General features: G+C 43.9%; 1 protein-coding gene across 1 annotated transcript in view; it reads left to right on the forward strand.

The window, feature by feature from the left end:
- LOC130513406 (uncharacterized) overlaps window positions 1-17,913 on the forward strand; it is a 328,720-nt gene that overhangs the window by 127,011 nt on the left and 183,796 nt on the right. Inside the window, exons 9-12 of the mRNA XM_057012116.1 lie at window positions 119-222; window positions 771-2,114; window positions 2,155-2,626; window positions 15,683-15,784. Coding sequence (XP_056868096.1) covers window positions 119-222; window positions 771-2,114; window positions 2,155-2,626; window positions 15,683-15,784 — 2,022 coding nt within the window. The remainder of the gene's footprint in view (window positions 1-118; window positions 223-770; window positions 2,115-2,154; window positions 2,627-15,682; window positions 15,785-17,913) is intronic.

Genomic DNA, 17,913 nt, shown 5'->3' on the forward strand with positions numbered 1-17,913 from the left:
CAGTGTTCATTCAATCTTCAACTGTCAGAGCAAACTGAAAGTAGAAGTGAACGCAGCCTTTCTTAGGCGTTGCTAACGCCCAGTAGACATGTATAACCACTATTCCCATTTTTGACAGGTATCAGAAACGGTCTGCTTCCATTGGAGATTCCTCCTGTCCCAAGGGTGAAAAGAAACGGAGAACTGAACTGCAGACCGCCGACCTGAACAACAGCGTCTCACGTAAGCTCGTACATTTGTATTTATAAGATACTTTTGGGTCGGAATAAAGGAACAACTTGTGTATTTACAATGTGCAAGAGAAGATCCAGAGAGCACTTGTTTGGTTCCACTGGAACCAAACCCTCTGAAGACCTTCCTAAATGCTTAGACAGTATTTAGCAACATTTAGTCATTTAGTTCTGGAAAGTGTTAAAGAGTTGAAGGCAGGTGACCTTTACAGGACAATGGGTCTGCTGAGTATGATGTGTTTGGAGAAGGTTTGATGTGTTTTTCTAAATATCATCCAGCTTTGACCAGCTGTTTAGTCCAAGCAAACTCTTGGAAGACATGGAAATGGTTGTTATAGACTAAATTAGATTGAAACCTAATGAAATAAAAGAATAGGTGTACATAAGAAGACATAACATTTCAAACTGACCGTAAGATGGGTCATTACCCGACTGTTGCTTCTATCATTCAAACATGACAGAATATTTTCCAGTTGAGGACATCTGTGTTACTGCTGTAGATGACAATTGTAAAATGATTTAAAAGATTGTTTGTTTTAGAGGGTGGTGAACTGCAGGAGGTGATAGAAGGTCATAAGATGAGTCTGAAGAGAAGATGTGAACATGTGACTGAAGGAACTAATGAAGCAGGAAGTGGAACCCTGCTGAACAAGATCTACACTGAGCTCTACATCACTGAGGGACAAAGTGAGGAGGTGGACACACAACATGAGGTGAGACAGCTTGAGATAACCTCCAAGAAGAACATCCAGGACACTCCAATCAAGTGCCAGGACATCTTCAAAGTCTTATCTGAGCAACAGAGACACATCAGAGTGGTTCTGACCAACGGTGTCGCCGGCGTTGGAAAAACCTTCTCAGTGCAGAAGTTCAGTCTGGACTGGGCAGAAGGTTTGGAGAACCAAGACATCAGTCTGGTGCTTCCGCTCTCATGCAGGGAGCTGAACTTGATCAGAGATGAGCAGCACAGTCTTCTCTCACTGCTTCATGTTTTCCATCCAACATTACAGAAGATCAGAGCAGAAGATCTGACTGTCTGGAAACTTCTGTTCATCTTTGATGGCCTGGATGAAAGCAGATTTTCACTGGATTTCAAGAAGCATCAGCTCATCTCCGATGTCACACAAGTATCGTCAGTTGACGTGCTCCTGGTGAACCTCATCCAGGGGAACCTGCTTCCCTCAGCTCTCATCTGGATCACCTCCAGACCTGCAGCAGCCTATCAGATTCCTCCCTTGTGTGTTGACAGGATCACAGAAGTACGAGGCTTCACTGACTCCCAGAAGGAGGAGTACTTCAGGAGGAGGTTCAGTGATGAAGATCTGTCCAAGAGAATCATCTCACACATCAAGGCCTCCAGGAGCCTCCACATCATGTGTCTGATCCCAGTTTTCTGCTGGATCACTGCTATAGTTCTGGAGGACATGATGACCACAGACCAGAGAGGAGAGCTGCCCAAAACCCTGACTGACCTCTACTCACACTTCCTGAGGGTTCAGATAAAGAGGAAGAAGCAGAAGTATGGAGGAAAGCAGAGACCAGAGGAACTGACTGAGGCTGATAAAAAACTCCTTCGGAAGTTGGGTCGGCTGGCGTTTGAACATCTGGAGAAAGGAAACATCATGTTCTACTCAGAAGACCTGAAGCAATGTGGACTGGACGTCTCCGAGGTGTCGGTGTACTCAGGAGTTTGTACAGAGATCTTCAAGAGAGAGAGTGTGATCTTCCAGAAATCAGTCTACTGCTTTGTTCATCTGAGCGTTCAGGAGTTTCTGGCTGCCGTCTACATGTTCCACTGTTACACCAGGAAAGACACAGTGGTTATAAATCAGTTCCTAAAATATTCGAAACCAAGCCGGTTTTCTGGGTTGTTAAATAACAATACAGTCATAAGTTATAAGACAGTTCCTAGAATATTCTGAACCAGTCACATCTCTTGATGACTTCTTCTGGAGAGCACTAATGAAATCTCTCAAAAGTAAAAATGGCCACCTGGACTTGTTTGTTCGCTTCCTTCATGGTCTCTCTCTGGAGTCCAATCAGAGGATCTTGGGTGGACTGTTGGATCAGATGGACAGCCACCCAGAAACCATCCAGAAGGTCCTCAACAACCTGAAGGAGGTGAACAGTGATGAAATCTCCCCAGACAGAAGCATCAACATCTTCCACTGTCTGATGGAGATGAAGGATCAGTCAGTCCATCAGGAGATCCAAGAGTTCCTGAAGTCAGAGAAGAAATCAGAGAGGAGACTGTCAGAGATCCACTGTTCAGCTCTGGCCTACCTGCTGCAGATGTCAGAGGAGGTTCTGGATGAGCTGAACCTGGAGCAGTACAACACCTCAGAGGAGGGACGACGTCGCCTGATTCCAGCTGTGAGGAACTGCAGGAAGGCCGAGTAAGTAAAGACTTTTGTGGCTGGACATCGGCGTTTAAATCAAGCGAGTGGATCATGTCAGGTAGCAATACCCCCTCCAGTGGTCATTCCTTCAATTCTTTATTTCCATTGCAGCGTCCATAAATAAAAACAAAAACCCCAATTCATTCAGAAATGTTCAACACTGGCTGGATATAAGTTCAAAGGTCAATCCAGACAAACCAACATGAGGCAGGAATAATAGGAGCCACAAGTTAACTTACTATCATGAAATTACTGTCATGTAATTAAATAACTTTTGTTTGTTTGTATACATCGTATTCAAACAACAGAAAAACACATTTTAACTAATGACACGTGACTATTTTGCTTCATTTGTTCAACGTAAAAACAGCCGGCCTCGTTGGTTTAAATGGGTGTTTTAGGTCTTTGTGGCGGTTCCGTTTGGAGCCTTTATGTGATCCACAAAGTTGTTTGACCCTTTCCACACCCGTTAGGTGGCAACTTCATCACTAGCAAAAAAAGGTGCAGTGAAAATGATTTGAAGGAAAATAGGCAGATATAACAGAAGCTGAGGGCAATCGATGCAACCAGAGACTCTGATGTCATCGATCGGATCGCTGAATTAAGACTTGACGCACGATCGTACAAATTGTATGAAATGCAAAATATCCAAAGAGCCGATAGACAGATAAAAAGATGCACGTTTCTTTAAACCATTTGCTATAATCATTTTAAATATTGAGTAATTATGAGCTGTTCTAAAATAAGACAAATGTTGAGAATAATTCAGTTGCATTTCAGATCTGATGGTCGTTCAAACAGTTGCTCTACGGTGTTGAATTTAGCTTTTCCAGGAAATGAGCTACATTTGTGTTGAGGTAGATTCTCAGATAAGTTGATTAGAAATCCCAAAGTTTGACTCACTATTTTTGTTTCATACACAACAGACTGTCTGGTAGTTTTCTTTCAAAGAGTGATTGGGAAGTTGTGGCCTCAGCAATGACGTCAAACCCTTCTCATCTACGGGAGCTGAGCTTAAGCAAGAACCAAAGCCTGACAGTAAAGTTACTGTCTCCTGCAATGATGCATCCAAACTGCAGACTGGAGACGCTCAGGTCAGGAGGCCTCTGATGGTCTTTTCTAAATTTCTTTACATTTTCTGCTTTTCTCTTCATTTTCATATTTAGAAATGTGTTTTTATTTGCCCCATTTTTTGCTTTTTTAGGTTGTGGTGCTGCAGGTTATCAGAGGTCAGCTGTGACTCTCTGGCCTCGGCGCTGAGGTCCAATCCCTCCCATCTGAGGGTTCTGGAGCTGACTGAGACCAAGCTGCAGGATCCAGGAGTGAAGCTGCTCTGTGGTGCTCTCCAGGATCCTCTCTGTAAGCTGGAGACTCTCAGGTCAGTCAGAGATGATCCAGTACTTTCCCAGGTGTAACTAGTTAGACAATAAATGTTTACATGTTTGATCTTTGTTATAAACGTAGTGTTACAGTTCTCAGAAAAAAGACCACACAGGACAGATTTGCAGTATTAAATTGGTTGTGGAAATCTGTCCCATGTGAGGATGGTCATCAATGACTAGAAAGGAAGTATCAGTTGTAGATTTGTCTTGTTTTATTTTAGGCTGGCCACAAAACCGCCCAAACATTCAGACCAATCAAAAATGGTTCTTCCTGTCTTTTAAAGATCAGAAGGAAAACTAGAAAACCCAAAAAGAAAGCTGCTGCAGTGTGCCATGCCCCTTCTCTACTGAGAAAAGCCATCCCAAAAAAGAGAAAAGCCCAAGTGTGAAGTGAGCACCCTGTTAAACCTTGGTACCGAAAGCCTGCAATCATTCTCATCTTAGGTGGCTTCATTCCAGCCAGAAGCCCAAACCTGCCTCCCTCTTAAAGGGGCAGCAGGTCAGTCCAACCACAGAAACCTTCATGAAGATCTGAAGCTTTCAGCATCCACAATTGTTGCACCTAACTTCCATTGGAGTCCAAATCAGAAGTCAACAAGTTGATTCTACACCGATTCTACACAATGCAACCATTTTAAAAAGGTTTCCATGCATAAGTTTTCACACAATTTTAGATAAATCTGTTTGTTCATCGGCTCCTTCTTTTGTAATGATCATGAAAGAAAATGACCTTATTTGAGTTTTTCTCCTCACAAATATGACTTTCTATGAACGATGCAATAAATGCAGCTTGCAATCTAAGACAATATGGAAGTATGTGTATATAATAGTAGTGGAAGTAGTTCATAAAATAATACATTTTCTCTTCTCATCGAATCTCTCTATGTTATTAAAGAAAAACCTGCTTTTAGTCAACAAAATCTAAGACATCAACCAAAAATCCTAATTTTATACAATATAATATAAAACAGTAGAGAAAACTCTTTCTGCAGAGACACTGGTGGCAGGAATGCAGAAGTATCACCTGCTCAACTTGGAAGGTGGAGCAGAAACCACCAGCTGAGAAGGTCCTCAGCGAGAGGAAGTGGTGGAGAACCATGAAACTTGCTAAGTTCCACCTCAGCTCCAGAGACGGGCTGAGCTGGAGCTGTGGCACCAGGTATCGCCCAGAAGAGCCTCCAACAAACAAGCTCTTCTCTTGGGAGGAGAGGGCTTTGAATCTCAGCTCAGTGTGCTTGTCTCTAGTAGGTGGCAGCTGCACCTTTTCCTGAGGTCCTTGTTGATGCCCTGAGGGGAATTGATGCTCCTGCAATGTTTTCTGGCAGCATTGAGCTTGCAGTGGGGCAATCAAACACACTGTGGGGGGGCTCTCTTTCCTTCTCTCATCTGGAGAACAAGTGACACCAGCTGCCAATCATTGTTGGAGAAATGTGCAGTCAGGGGAACTATGCGTCCAGACTATAGCCACCCTTCCAGCATCCAGCAGTGTCTAAAACCTTTGATTTGGTTTCACCAGAGAGTGTAGGGATTGCAGGGCCGCTGCAGCATCGCCCACAAGCTATCAGGAGTGGGTCGCTTTGTCCCAACTCCTGACAAGAGTTGAGTGCTATTGAGAAATGTGGTCTCACAAACTTGGAAGGTATTTTGACCTACACACACTTTACATACGGTGTAGATCTTGTCCAACCGCCCTGAAAGAACCCAAAATAGGAACATACGGCAGATAAGCCGGTGCAGGACGAGAGGTTTGTTGCTTGTAAGCTGTGTTTTGCTCTGGTACATGTTGATTTTTATTTGTCTTCTCTCAAAATAATTGTTATTTTAGACTAATTGACTGCAGTTTATCCAAGACCAGCTGTGATTCTGTGGCCTCAGCTCTGAGGTCCAACCTCTTCCATCTGAGGGTTCTGGACCTGAGCTACAACACGTTGCAGGATTCAGGAGTGAAGCGGTTCTGTTCTGGACTGGAGAGTCCAAACTGTAAACTGGAGACGCTCAGGTCAGTCTTCATTTTTCTACCTATATACCAGCTGCTAAGATGGTGAAGTGAGGCTGTTCTCAATACTGCTGTGATGCACGACATTAAAAAAATTCCTTGTAATATCGTGAATTCGGGTACGACCCAACTAAGAACTAACGTAGGTTTAGTACTGATGCAGATAACATGCAGACCTGCACCGTATAACCTTATCCTGCATTTTTCAGATTGATTTACTGCAGTTTATCAGAGATCAGCTGTGACTCTCTGGCCTCGGCGCTGAGGTCCAATCCCTCCCATCTCAGAGAACTGGACCTGAGTCAGAACCAGCTGCAGGATTCAGGAGTGAAGCTGCTCTGTGGTTTTCTCCACTTTCCAAACTGCCGACTGGAAACTCTGAGGTAAACACCATTCTCAAAAATGTCCATTATTCCATCCGAGGGTCCTCACACTTTCTGAGTGTGTGTTGTGCCCAGTTCCTTCAGGAGGGAGGGCCACACGGGGACCACTTATTCATGATAATTTGATTTAAGGACAATGAAAAAGCCGACAGATGGTAACCAAAATTAGACAAAACTACGTGAGGGTGCCTGGTAGACACCAGCCAACGAGGAGGTAGATGGTGAGGGAGACAGGAAGTCATCTAAGACAGGTTGTGCCTTTAAAGATGAGCCACAGGGGAGATGGCTCTCCATGATGAGATGGGAGGGAAAGAGGTGGGAGAACCTGGGAAGAGTGAGGGCCAGAACAATATATATTCTCCTTTGGAACAGTGCAAACCTGAGAGGTTGGAATTGTGGTAATTACATATTACTATCATTTTTTAACCTGTAACTTAAATTAAATATTTACAGATCATGCCTTTGATTAACGTTTCAGATTAATACTGGTTTCACTTATAACCTTATAAAAGTTTCCCTTCTTTATTTAGATTAAGTGACTGCAGCTTATCAGAGATCAGCTGTGACTCTCTGGCCTCGGCGCTGAGGTCCAATCCCTCCCATCTCAGAGAACTGGACCTGAGTTGGAACCAGCTGCAGGATTCAGGAGTGAAGCTGCTGTCTGATCTCGTAGAGAATCCACACTATGGGCTGGAGACATTGATTCAGTAGCTGGTTGAAGCCAGTCAACTCCCGCTCATCTGCTGCATCACTCACTGACCACTGGTGAAGAGCATCTGTGGAAACATCTGCCGTCTACTCCGTCCATAGATGAAAAATTCAGTTTTTAAAAAGCGCTGGTGGACTTTCAGGAGATCAGTCGATGGTCGACAAAGCAGAAGCAGCTTCGCCTGAAGTTAAATTAGTTCCTGGTATCACACAATGCATCTTTATAAAGTTCTAAATGGCTCCTCGGCCACTCTTATAAGCATGAAAACATTCTCTTAATTGTCTCTTCAAATGTCTGTATTATACGTTACTATTTTACATCATGCCTTCAGAATCTTTAGGGTTTAGTATTTACTGTCTCTGTGACATGGAGCATTGGAATATTTCAGCTGCAGCCAGCAAAAACCCATCAGAATGACGGCTATCGGTGGGAACCGCAGGTCATTTGACTTTAGTCAGTCTGTTCAATGTTATAGGATTTATTGCAATCTAATAAAAACAAATAATAAATGTGGGAAATAGTAAATAAAAAGAAGCAAAATGACCAAATAAAACTCCCATGAATACTGTAAATTTAAAGATGTCAAGAATGGAATATCAGCTTAAATGGAATCAAACATAAAGGGAAAAGGCCTCCTTTAAGTTTACTGCAAAAATAAACACAAAATCAAGAGCGACATGCGCCAAAAACGTCTCATTCTCTCTTCTGTCTCCACTCATTCTCTTATATTCTCTTAAGATAATGGGGACAGGGTCGTGTGATAACAAAACAACCTAATTGGGGACTATATTTTTGTTGCAAGAACTTTGGCTCTTCAGAAATTTCTATGTTGGCTTCCACAGATTGTGCATCCACTAAAAACTCAGTGTTTTTGAGGAACTACCAGGAGTGGCTGGAGTGGAGGCCAATGATGCTATAGCTACATATAGGTACATATAGATCACCGTTTGTCACAGCTCCATTTCCCCAGTTCCCTCCTGTCCCCTTGCCTCTGCTCCACTCACCTGCAGCACAGCTGCAGCTCATTCCCAATCAGCCCTGCTATCAGCCTCCCCTGCACTCTCACTCTTTGCCAGATTGTTCTTCTGCTTTGATGTGAGACTTTCCAGCGTTATTTCCCTGCTGGATTCCCCGTTACCGACCCTGCCTGTCTCCGTTCTGCCTGCCTCGCCTGTTCCCTGGACAACCTACCTGCTTTCTGCCCCTGACTACGACTTCTGCCTCAGCATTTCTGGTTCCTGTCTGCTCGCCTGGTTTTGACTTCTCCGCCTGGCCCCGACTTCGCTGCTGCTCGTCCCCAGTCTGCTCCGCTACATCGTCAGCCTCCTCTCCTGTAAGCCCCTTTCTGTCACTCCTGCCCGCTGTCAGCGGAACTGCACGGTTCCGAGGATTTACGTCCTTCCCCCTTGGTGCCGCATTCCATCTCTGCTCGACCCACTCCCCGAGCCTGCAACCCATAGACTTTGTGTGGGCCCTGAGCCTGAAGAACGGACTATTTCCTGTGTTTCCTTAGTGTCTGCCTGAGTTCCTGTTTGCCCGTGTGCTAATAAGTCAGAACACAGAGGAACTCTTTTATTGGGGGCAGAAAAGGTACATTTTTACCTGGTAAAATTCAGTCAAAAGAGCACTAAAAGCATGAATAAACTGAATCATGTAGATTCTAATGACATAAGCTGGAGCTCCTCCAGTTACAGCCCATAATGAGACTGCAATTGTTTCTGTGAAAGTGAACTTTTATACAGTTTACATTCTGCAGATTTCTGTCAAATTTCAATGCAAACATTCACATTAATCGATATAATAGAAATCTGTTACACATCATGGATCAGTCAGTAATCTTGGACAACAGCAACGTTTAATCCTGGATCACTGCTCCATATATTTAAATGAACAAAGACGGCTGATACTGATTTAAGACAGAATTTGTGCATTTTGATGATCACATTCATCGGATTTTTAACCACTGATGGAAACATACTGATTCATTTAAATCAGGGGTGTCAAAGTCAAATGGACGGAGGGCCAAATAAAAAATGTAGCTCCAAGCCGAGGGCCAGACTGATCCAATGTTCATTGAAAATTTTAAAATGACCGCATATAGTCTAGTGAAGCCAATTGAACCAACTGAAAACCTAACAAATATTTTCCAATATGATCAGATAAATAAAGCAATAGTTTCTTATGGCTCTGTCAGTCATTTTTAATTTTCAAGAGGCACAAAAGACAAATTTGCTTTCTATAAAAATCCCCATAACATGAACATTAAATGAATGAAGCGGTATTATTCAAGGCACCATCAGTATATTTTCTCATTTAGCAAAAGTGGGTTAAATTTACTTCAAAGAAAAAAATTAAAACAGCAATTTTCTATCATTCACTCAACTGAAATATTTTTAGAACATAATTGGATTGAAATACAATAACATAAAGTGCAAAAATCTATTAACCAAAAACAATACTTTCTTCAAGGAAAAGGCACATGTGCAGTGAAAAATATTGAACTTTTAAACTTGAGCTGAGTAATAATTGTAAATGTGTTATTGCAGCTTAATGTTCACTTGTTTGAGGCTGATACTTGGTGGTGTCTCATCTTTTGGACGAGTTCATCAATGTTGGGGGTCCGGCTCTGAGCTGAGGAACTCCTCACAATTGAGTGAAGGTGTTCAGCAGGAAGTCCACTTCTGTGTGATGTTTTGTTCAGCTTCATCAAAGAAAGCAGTTGTTCCCGCAGGTCTGTGCTGCCAAACACAGGCAACGTTGGAGCAGCCTGGATGTGTGTCGGGGAGGAAACGGGCAAACTCCGCAGCACCCACTGCCCCATGTGTTGCCTTCAGGGCATCACTGCATTGGAGCTCAATCACCTCCATTTGGAGCTTTGGTGCTGAGCTTTCCACCTCAACCTCAAACGGACGGCTGAGCAGTTCAAACCTGCTTTTTGGTGCTTTGAAGTCAGTGACTCGGCGTGGGAAGTCAGCGGCGAGAACACTCATTTAATCAGCAAACTGTGCGCTCGGGAACACGCTGGTAGAGAGCTTCTCTTTCAGGGTCTGGCAGCTGGGAAAGTGGCTCAAGTTTCCTTTGTGCATCTGTGCCTCCCACAGAGTGTGTTTGGTTCTAAAGGCCTTCACTGTACTGTACATATCAGAGGGGACACCACCCCGACCCTGCAGCTGCAGCTTCATTGCATTCAGATGACTCGGAATGTCCCACAGAAAAGCCGTTTCACACAAGAACCTTTGGTCTGGGAGTTGAGTTGTGTCTTTCCCTTTGCTGTCCAAGAACATCCGATCTCCTCAGGAAGCTGGAAACATCTTTGCAGCACCTTTCCCTGGCTTAGCCATCGCACCTCAGTGTGATGGGGCAAATCACCATGCTGCGTTTGCCACTGGCTCAGAAACGCCTTGAACTGGCGCTGAATTAAACCTTTGGCTCTGATAAAGTTCACTGCGTGCGTGATGGTGAACATTCCATGTTCCATGTTCAGGGCTTCAGCACACAACGATTCCAGGTGTATGATGCAATGATGAGCTGTCAGTTCAGCCGTAACGTTTTCCTCCTGCATCTTCTCCCGTATCTTGGCCACCAGTCCACTCCTGTGTCCACACATGGCAGGTGCTCCGTCTGTTGTCCAACCCACCAGTTTTTCCCGAGGCAGCTCCATCTCATTTCCACATCTTGACAGCTCTTCATACAAATCATGTCCTGTGGTTGTGCCGTGCACAGGACGTAACGCCAGAAACTCCTCTGTCACGTTGAGGCTGGAGTCCCCTCTAATGTCGCTGCTCTCATCCACAGCCAGGGAAGATGCCATGAAATTTTTCCCCTTTTTCTCCAGCTGCTCTTTTAGATTGAGGGACAACAATGGTGTTTCTGCTCAGGCTCCCATTTAAAAAGAGTTGCCTTTTGTCTGGGCAAACTTGCTCACAAACTTAAGCATGCAGTGTTTGATGGAATCCCCCTCTGGAAATGGCCGGGCTGATTGAGCGATCTCTTCTGCCAGAATCAAACTGGCCTTGACAGCAGCCTCGCTTTGAGATTTGGCTTTTCTGAACAGAGCCTGTCCAGATTTGAGGCCTGGTTTTAATTCCTCAACCTTCTGTAGCTTTTGTTCCATGTCCATATTCTTGTCTTTGTCTGCTTGTTTAGCTTCATGATGCCGTCTCAGATGATATTCTTTCATTACCGCCACCCTTTCTCCACACAGAAGACACCCAGGTTTCCCAGCTGCCTCCGTGAACATGTACTCCCACTCCCACCTTGTTTGAACCCCCGGTTCTCAGTGTCCACCTTCCGTTTTGCCATTTTATGGGTATCTGAAAGTTAACTTTTGCTGTTATGCTAATGACTACTGATAAATAATTAAATGAAGCCACCTCCCGCTCAGACTGTCACCGTTGCATTGTGGGAAATGTAGTATCGGCCTGTGTAAAACATCTGCGGCCTGTGGGCCAGTTCTAATAATAAATCAATATCATCCCGGGGGCCATAGAAAACCCTCGACCTTGACTCTGACATATGAGCTTTAAATGATTTCTTTTGACTCCCATTTATTTGGCTGTTTGGATATCATCTTTGCTAGTGTGTGTGTACGTGCGTGCACGCTCTATGGAACTGGCATAAAGGATGTTAAAATTAGTCTAAATTAAATAAAAATTCATCCATTCATCATCCCCAACAGACGGTGTTTGATTAGAAACTCTTTCTGAACTCTGGTGCTCTGAAACATCTCCGCTTCCATTTTCAGCTGTTTTTATTCTCAATAACATCAAATCATCCATCCATCCAAATCGTTGTCCTGTTGGACCACCAAAGGACAAACACTTTCCATTTAGCACGGACAAAAAATACCAAATCCTGTTTAGCAATAAAGCTGTGGGGAGAGTTTGAGGAGCGTTTTTGAGGAACACGCTGCCATATTGGGTCCAAGCTGCTGGGGTTTTTGTTGTTTCCAGGTGAATCGGTGGGCAGCGGCGTTACCGCCTATCTCTGCCCCCCCCCCTCTCCCCGTGGTTGTGGTCACGCCAGGCATCTTTACTGGTCCCGTTTTAAACAGGTTCTGTTGGGAACAGGTGTTCTCCAGAACTGTATTTCAGGCTGCTGTGCTGAAGGGCTGTTTTCAGTAGCAATAGAGCCAGAGTGTGCCTGCTCCATATGAACCCCCCCAGGCCGTGCTTTCCTCCTGGCTGAGCCATAATCAGCTCTGGATGGACTGGTTCACGCTTGGACTGAGTCAAGATTTGATAGCTTGCCTGATTCTTACAGTTTTTGATCAAACCCCCATCTGCTGATTCCAGGAGATCTTTAAAGGATCTCAGAGCTTCAGATTATGAAGCCTGCTCAGCCCCCGGCAGCGCTGATGAAACCATTTCATTCCTTCAAAAAAGCAGAACATGAAGCTCCAGAAAAGGTTTTTGTATAAAGTTTCCAACAGAACGAGGACAAGTGGGTAAAAGCGCCACTTTAAAGCCTCCACGCCTCAGAAAACATCCACCTTTAGGATGCCTGACTTTAGAGGATCATCGGTTCGCTCCGAGCACAAGAACAAACATTTTTAACCTCAGTCCAAGAACATCTGACCTGAAATGATCAAAAACCTTCAGCGTAAAAAGATGGTGGAGAGAAAGCTGCTGGGAGGTTCTCAGAAGAGAAGTGGCATTAAAGCCAGCTGGAAGAGTCCAGCCTGCTTCCTGCTCCTCCAAACAGGCATCTCCACACCAACACTGAGGAACACGGGCTTCTGTTCTTCCTTCTTCTCTTCTGACTATTGTGTGTTTGATGAATGCAGCATCCACTCACTGCCCCCCCCCCTCATTTACGCTGCTCCTGGTTTCACAATGGTCGTCAAACTGGTTTCACCAGCTTCACATCAGTCGCTCAGAAAGCTCATATTTGGAGATAGTTGCCTTTTTCGGATTGTCTCGCCCTGAATTTCAGATGGGAAGATTTTTTTTTCTTTTTCATTTGGAAGACAAAATGTTGAACATGATAATTTTTGAAGAGATGAAAATACGACACTAGAGGTCAGAAGGTTGGGCGGAAGTTTTCTGGTCTTGTGGAAGGATGAAACCTTTGAACTCTGACAGTTCAAAGCTGAAGAATGAGATGATCCTCCCCAAAGGGATGGCGAGGTCCAGACAATAAACCTGAGTGTTTTTGTGTCCGATTATTAACATGTTCCATGCTTTTCCTTCTGCAACAGTTCATCACACCTGCTCAGGGAAACCTCGGTGTAAAGGAGGTGAAGCCGTGCCTCAGTGACTCTACTTTGGTGTTTTAGAAACTAACAGTTATTAGATGAATATACAGTGTGCACGTACACGCACACGTGTGTATAAACACTTAATACACGCGTGTGCGTGGATGTAGACTTTTTAGTACTTTGCAGCTACGTGTCTGTATATAAACCAGATCCTCCTGTAATAAAGAACTAAAGGCTGACTGTTGTCACGTGACCTGTCTCCGTCTGTGTCCGATGATGGAACCTGCCTGGAACATCTGGTCCAGAGAAAAAGCAAAGCAGCTCACATAACTGGTCCAGTTTAGACCCAAAAATGACAATAAATAATGAAAATGTGTGATGCATTAGAAAAATGGATGAACTTTCTATTGGTCATTGACAGTTTCACTCATCGTCATCAGAATTCATCAAAAATATTAAACCAACAAACTACACACAGAACCGCAAAGTTTAGAGCTTAAAGGGAGCGACAGGTGAAGATTTAAAGCTCAACGCAGCTGAAGAATTTCCAAAAAGGAGAAATATCATGTGATGTTTTTCCGCTACCCGGTGGACATGCGCGGAACTGCAGGCAATAGTTAAACGCGCTCCGACACATTCTGACCTCTGCTGCTCCTCCTGGACTCCAGGGCTGCAGAAATATGCTGCTTTTACAAGTCTTTCAAAATCTGTGAAGTATCATAAATCTTATTTATTTAACTAGGTTGAATAATGGTGGAGAATGGTGTCCGAAAAGCGTCTTTATTTTAAAGTGAACAAGAACAGTTCGGACCGCGTTCACAGAGAGGCGGAGAGACCTCGAGAGAGTCCAAAACAAGTCCGCTAGGAAAACTCTCAAAAATAGTCAAGCCACAGAAGTCAGGGTTTGGCGATGAGGACGAAAACAGTTCTGTCCTTAAATCTAACGGGAGATTGAAGAGAGACCGCAGGTGCGTGTGTCTGCGGGGCCAGCTGTGGCTGATGAGCGGCTCCTCCACGCCCCCTGCAGGTAGACACCAGCAACAACGTCCCCAGAAACTGGGAACCCAACAAACGAGTTTTTAAAAGTATTCCTTTCAGACTAAGCAGGAAGACTGAAGACCGACAAGGTGAGTGTAAACGAAGAGCATTATTGAAAAGAATTGACAGTTGTGTTTGGAGATAAAATCAAGATTTGATTCAACTAGACTTCATATTTAGTTTTAGCACAAAACATCATTATACATTATAAATTAATAGGTTTTATTTAACTTTCTTATAGTCTGGCTTTAGTTATAGTTGAATAGCCTTTCTACGTTAAGTTTAGTTTATGTTTCTGCTCTTTGCTACTGATCCTAAAAGAACTTTGAACCCTCCCAGAATGCTTTAATGGTAGTAATGTATACGCCATAAAGCTGTTGATTAGGTTTTAAAAGTGAAAGTATTCTCTTCAGACGAAGCAGGAAGAGCGACATTTTTGTGACAGGTGAAAAGCTCTTAGAGTTATTAGAGTTGTTCAACAGTCCAGGTTACAGCTGGATATTTTGGTATTAACTGTCAAACAACATTTAATCGTGTGCAGTTAGTTAGCAGCTCTCTCAGCCGGGCAATATAAGACAATAAACTTTCAAAATAACTAAATAAATAAATCCACACAGGATCACAGGACACCAACAGGATTTTGGGTTCATGTTGCACGTTTTCTCACAGTGGTTTATTGTTCTATGTTGTGGAACCACTGTGAAAGAAATGCAGGAGTGGGTGTCATTTCTTTCATCTATTTTAAATAGAGCAGTGATCTTTGAGGACTTGGATTATAGAAATAATTGAAGAGGGGAACAAAGGAGGGAAGTTAAAAAGTCCTTACTAGTACGTTTATGTAGCACCAGATAATTTAGTGGCTGAGCTGAAGACAGTCCTTTCACCATGTTGGCCTGTGGAAAACCAGTGTTGTCGGCCCAATGGACCAGCGTCCCCGTTGTTGCCGGACCACCGTTGGCCACCAGTTTGGTTTTTTGGATCAAGGTCAGGGCGTTTCCTGTATCCGGTTCTCCTCACGGATCCATGACTACAACATGTTGCTGCAAGTGCAGAGACGTTTGCTCTGGAAAGAACTTTAGAGCACATTCAGTGCTGCAGGATGAGGGGCTGGAAAAGGTGCCAGTTCTTTTCTCACTGCAGGGAACAGTTAAAAAAAGCAGCTTAAACTCTGAAAACATGAAAATTATACAGAGACATCATTGATTTATTGATTCAGTTGTTATTCAGAATGGATTAGAAATGTTCCTGTTTGATAAAAACTTAGTGAATTGGGATTATTTAACTCCAACCTCTACAGATTATTTACCTTCATCACAGTCTCATCACTATTTCTGATGTTTCCTCAGGATGGACGAGGACAGAGCAGAGTCCACAGTGCCCAGCTGTGTGTCCCTGAAGAGTGACCACTCCAAAGATAGAGTGATAGACTTCAGAAGTTCAGACAAAATGTAAGAAAACTAAAGCGTGATGATGTGTTTGTGTGCCAGCTGTTAGTCACATTAACAGCAGCAGGTTGTGAGTTTATTATTGGAGATGTTTAACACTTAAACCTCAGACAGTCATATAGTTACATACTTCATGTGAATATTGTTGATTAGAAGCAAGAATCATGTTTTAAACTGAAAGATCAATTCAGACATAAATACTGGAACAATATTGAGTCTTGATCAGGTTCTTTCATCCTATAAATCAAAGGACTAATAGAGATGGTTTCATAGTGAGAGGGGGGAGCACATCCTATCAAACTGGGACCAGTCAGCTCCACCAGGAGAGTCCTCTTGTTCACAATCTGGAAGCAGATCTGGAGATGCTGAAATGAAGCCCAAACAAAGTAAAATTGTTCAATATAAAATTGAACTTGTGATGTCATGAATTTATAGTTGATGATTTATTATTGATGGAAATCATTGGTTTACTTATTTTCAGGAAGTGATCTGCAGGAGGTGATAGAAGGTCATAAGATCAGTCTGAAGAGAAGATGTGAACATGTGACTGAAGGAACTAATGAAGCAGGAAGTGGAACCCTGCTGAACAAGATCTACACTGAGCTCTACATCACTGAGGGACAAAGTGAGGAGGTGGACACACAACATGAGGTGAGACAGCTTGAGAGAACCTCCAAGAAGAACATCCAGGACACTCCAATCAAGTGCCAGGACATCTTCAAAGTCTTATCTGAGCAACAGAGACACATCAGAGTGGTTCTGACCAACGGTGTCGCCGGCGTTGGAAAAACCTTCTCAGTGCAGAAGTTCAGTCTGGACTGGGCAGAAGGTTTGGAGAACCAAGACATCAGTCTGGTGCTTCCGCTCTCATGCAGGGAGCTGAACTTGATCAGAGATGAGCAGCACAGTCTTCTCTCACTGCTTCATGTTTTCCATCCAACATTACAGAAGATCAGAGCAGAAGATCTGACTGTCTGGAAACTTCTGTTCATCTTTGATGGCCTGGATGAAAGCAGATTTTCACTGGATTTCAACAAGCATCAGGTCATCTCTGATGTCACACAAGTATCGTCAGTTGGCGTGCTCCTGGTGAACCTCATCCAGGGGAACCTGCTTCCCTCAGCTCTCATCTGGATCACCTCCAGACCTGCAGCAGCCTATCAGATCCCTCCCTCGTGTGTTGACAGGATCACAGAAGTACGAGGCTTCACTGACTCCCAGAAGGAGGAGTACTTCAGGAGGAGGTTCAGTGATGAAGATCTGTCCAAGAGAATCATCTCACACATCAAGGCCTCCAGAAGCCTCCACATCATGTGTCTGATCCCAGTTTTCTGCTGGATCACTGCTATAGTTCTGGAGGACATGATGACCAGAGACCAGAGAGGAGAGCTGCCCAAAACCCTGACTGACCTCTACTCACACTTCCTGAGGGTTCAGATAAAGAGGAAGAAGCAGAAGTATGGAGGAAAGCAGAGACCAGGGAAACTGACTAAGGCTGACAAAGAACTCCTTCTGAAGTTGGGTCGGCTGGCGTTTAAACATCTGGAGAAAGGAAACATCATGTTCTACTCAGAAGACCTGGAGCGATGTGGACTGGACGTCTCCGAGGTGTCGGTGTACTCAGGAGTTTGTACAGAGATCTTCAAAAGAGAGAGTGTGATCTTCCAGAAATCAGTCTACTGCTTTGTTCATCTGAGCATTCAGGAGTTTCTGGCTGCCGTCTACATGTTCCACCGTTACACCAGGAAAGACACAGTGGTTATAAATCAGTTCCTAAAATATTCGAAACCAAACCACTTTTCCAGGTTTGCTGGGTTGTTCACAAATTACGATCCAGCCACATCTCTTGATGACTTCCTCATGAGAGCACTAATGAAATCTCTTGAAAGTAAAAATGGCCACCTGGACTTGTTTGTTCGCTTCCTTCATGGTCTCTCTCTGGAGCCCAATCAGAGGATCTTGGGTGGACTGTTGGATCAGATGGAGAACCACCCAGAAACCATCCAGAAGGTCCTCAACAACCTGAAGGAGGTGAACAGTGATGGAATCTCCCCAGACAGAAGCATCAACATCTTCCACTGTCTGATGGAGATGAAGGATCAGTCAGTCCATCAGGAGATCCAAGAGTTCCT

Source organism: Takifugu flavidus, chromosome 17 (assembly GCF_003711565.1).
Source record: "Takifugu flavidus isolate HTHZ2018 chromosome 17, ASM371156v2, whole genome shotgun sequence".
In the NCBI taxonomy this organism is placed as follows: domain Eukaryota; kingdom Metazoa; phylum Chordata; class Actinopteri; order Tetraodontiformes; family Tetraodontidae; genus Takifugu; species Takifugu flavidus.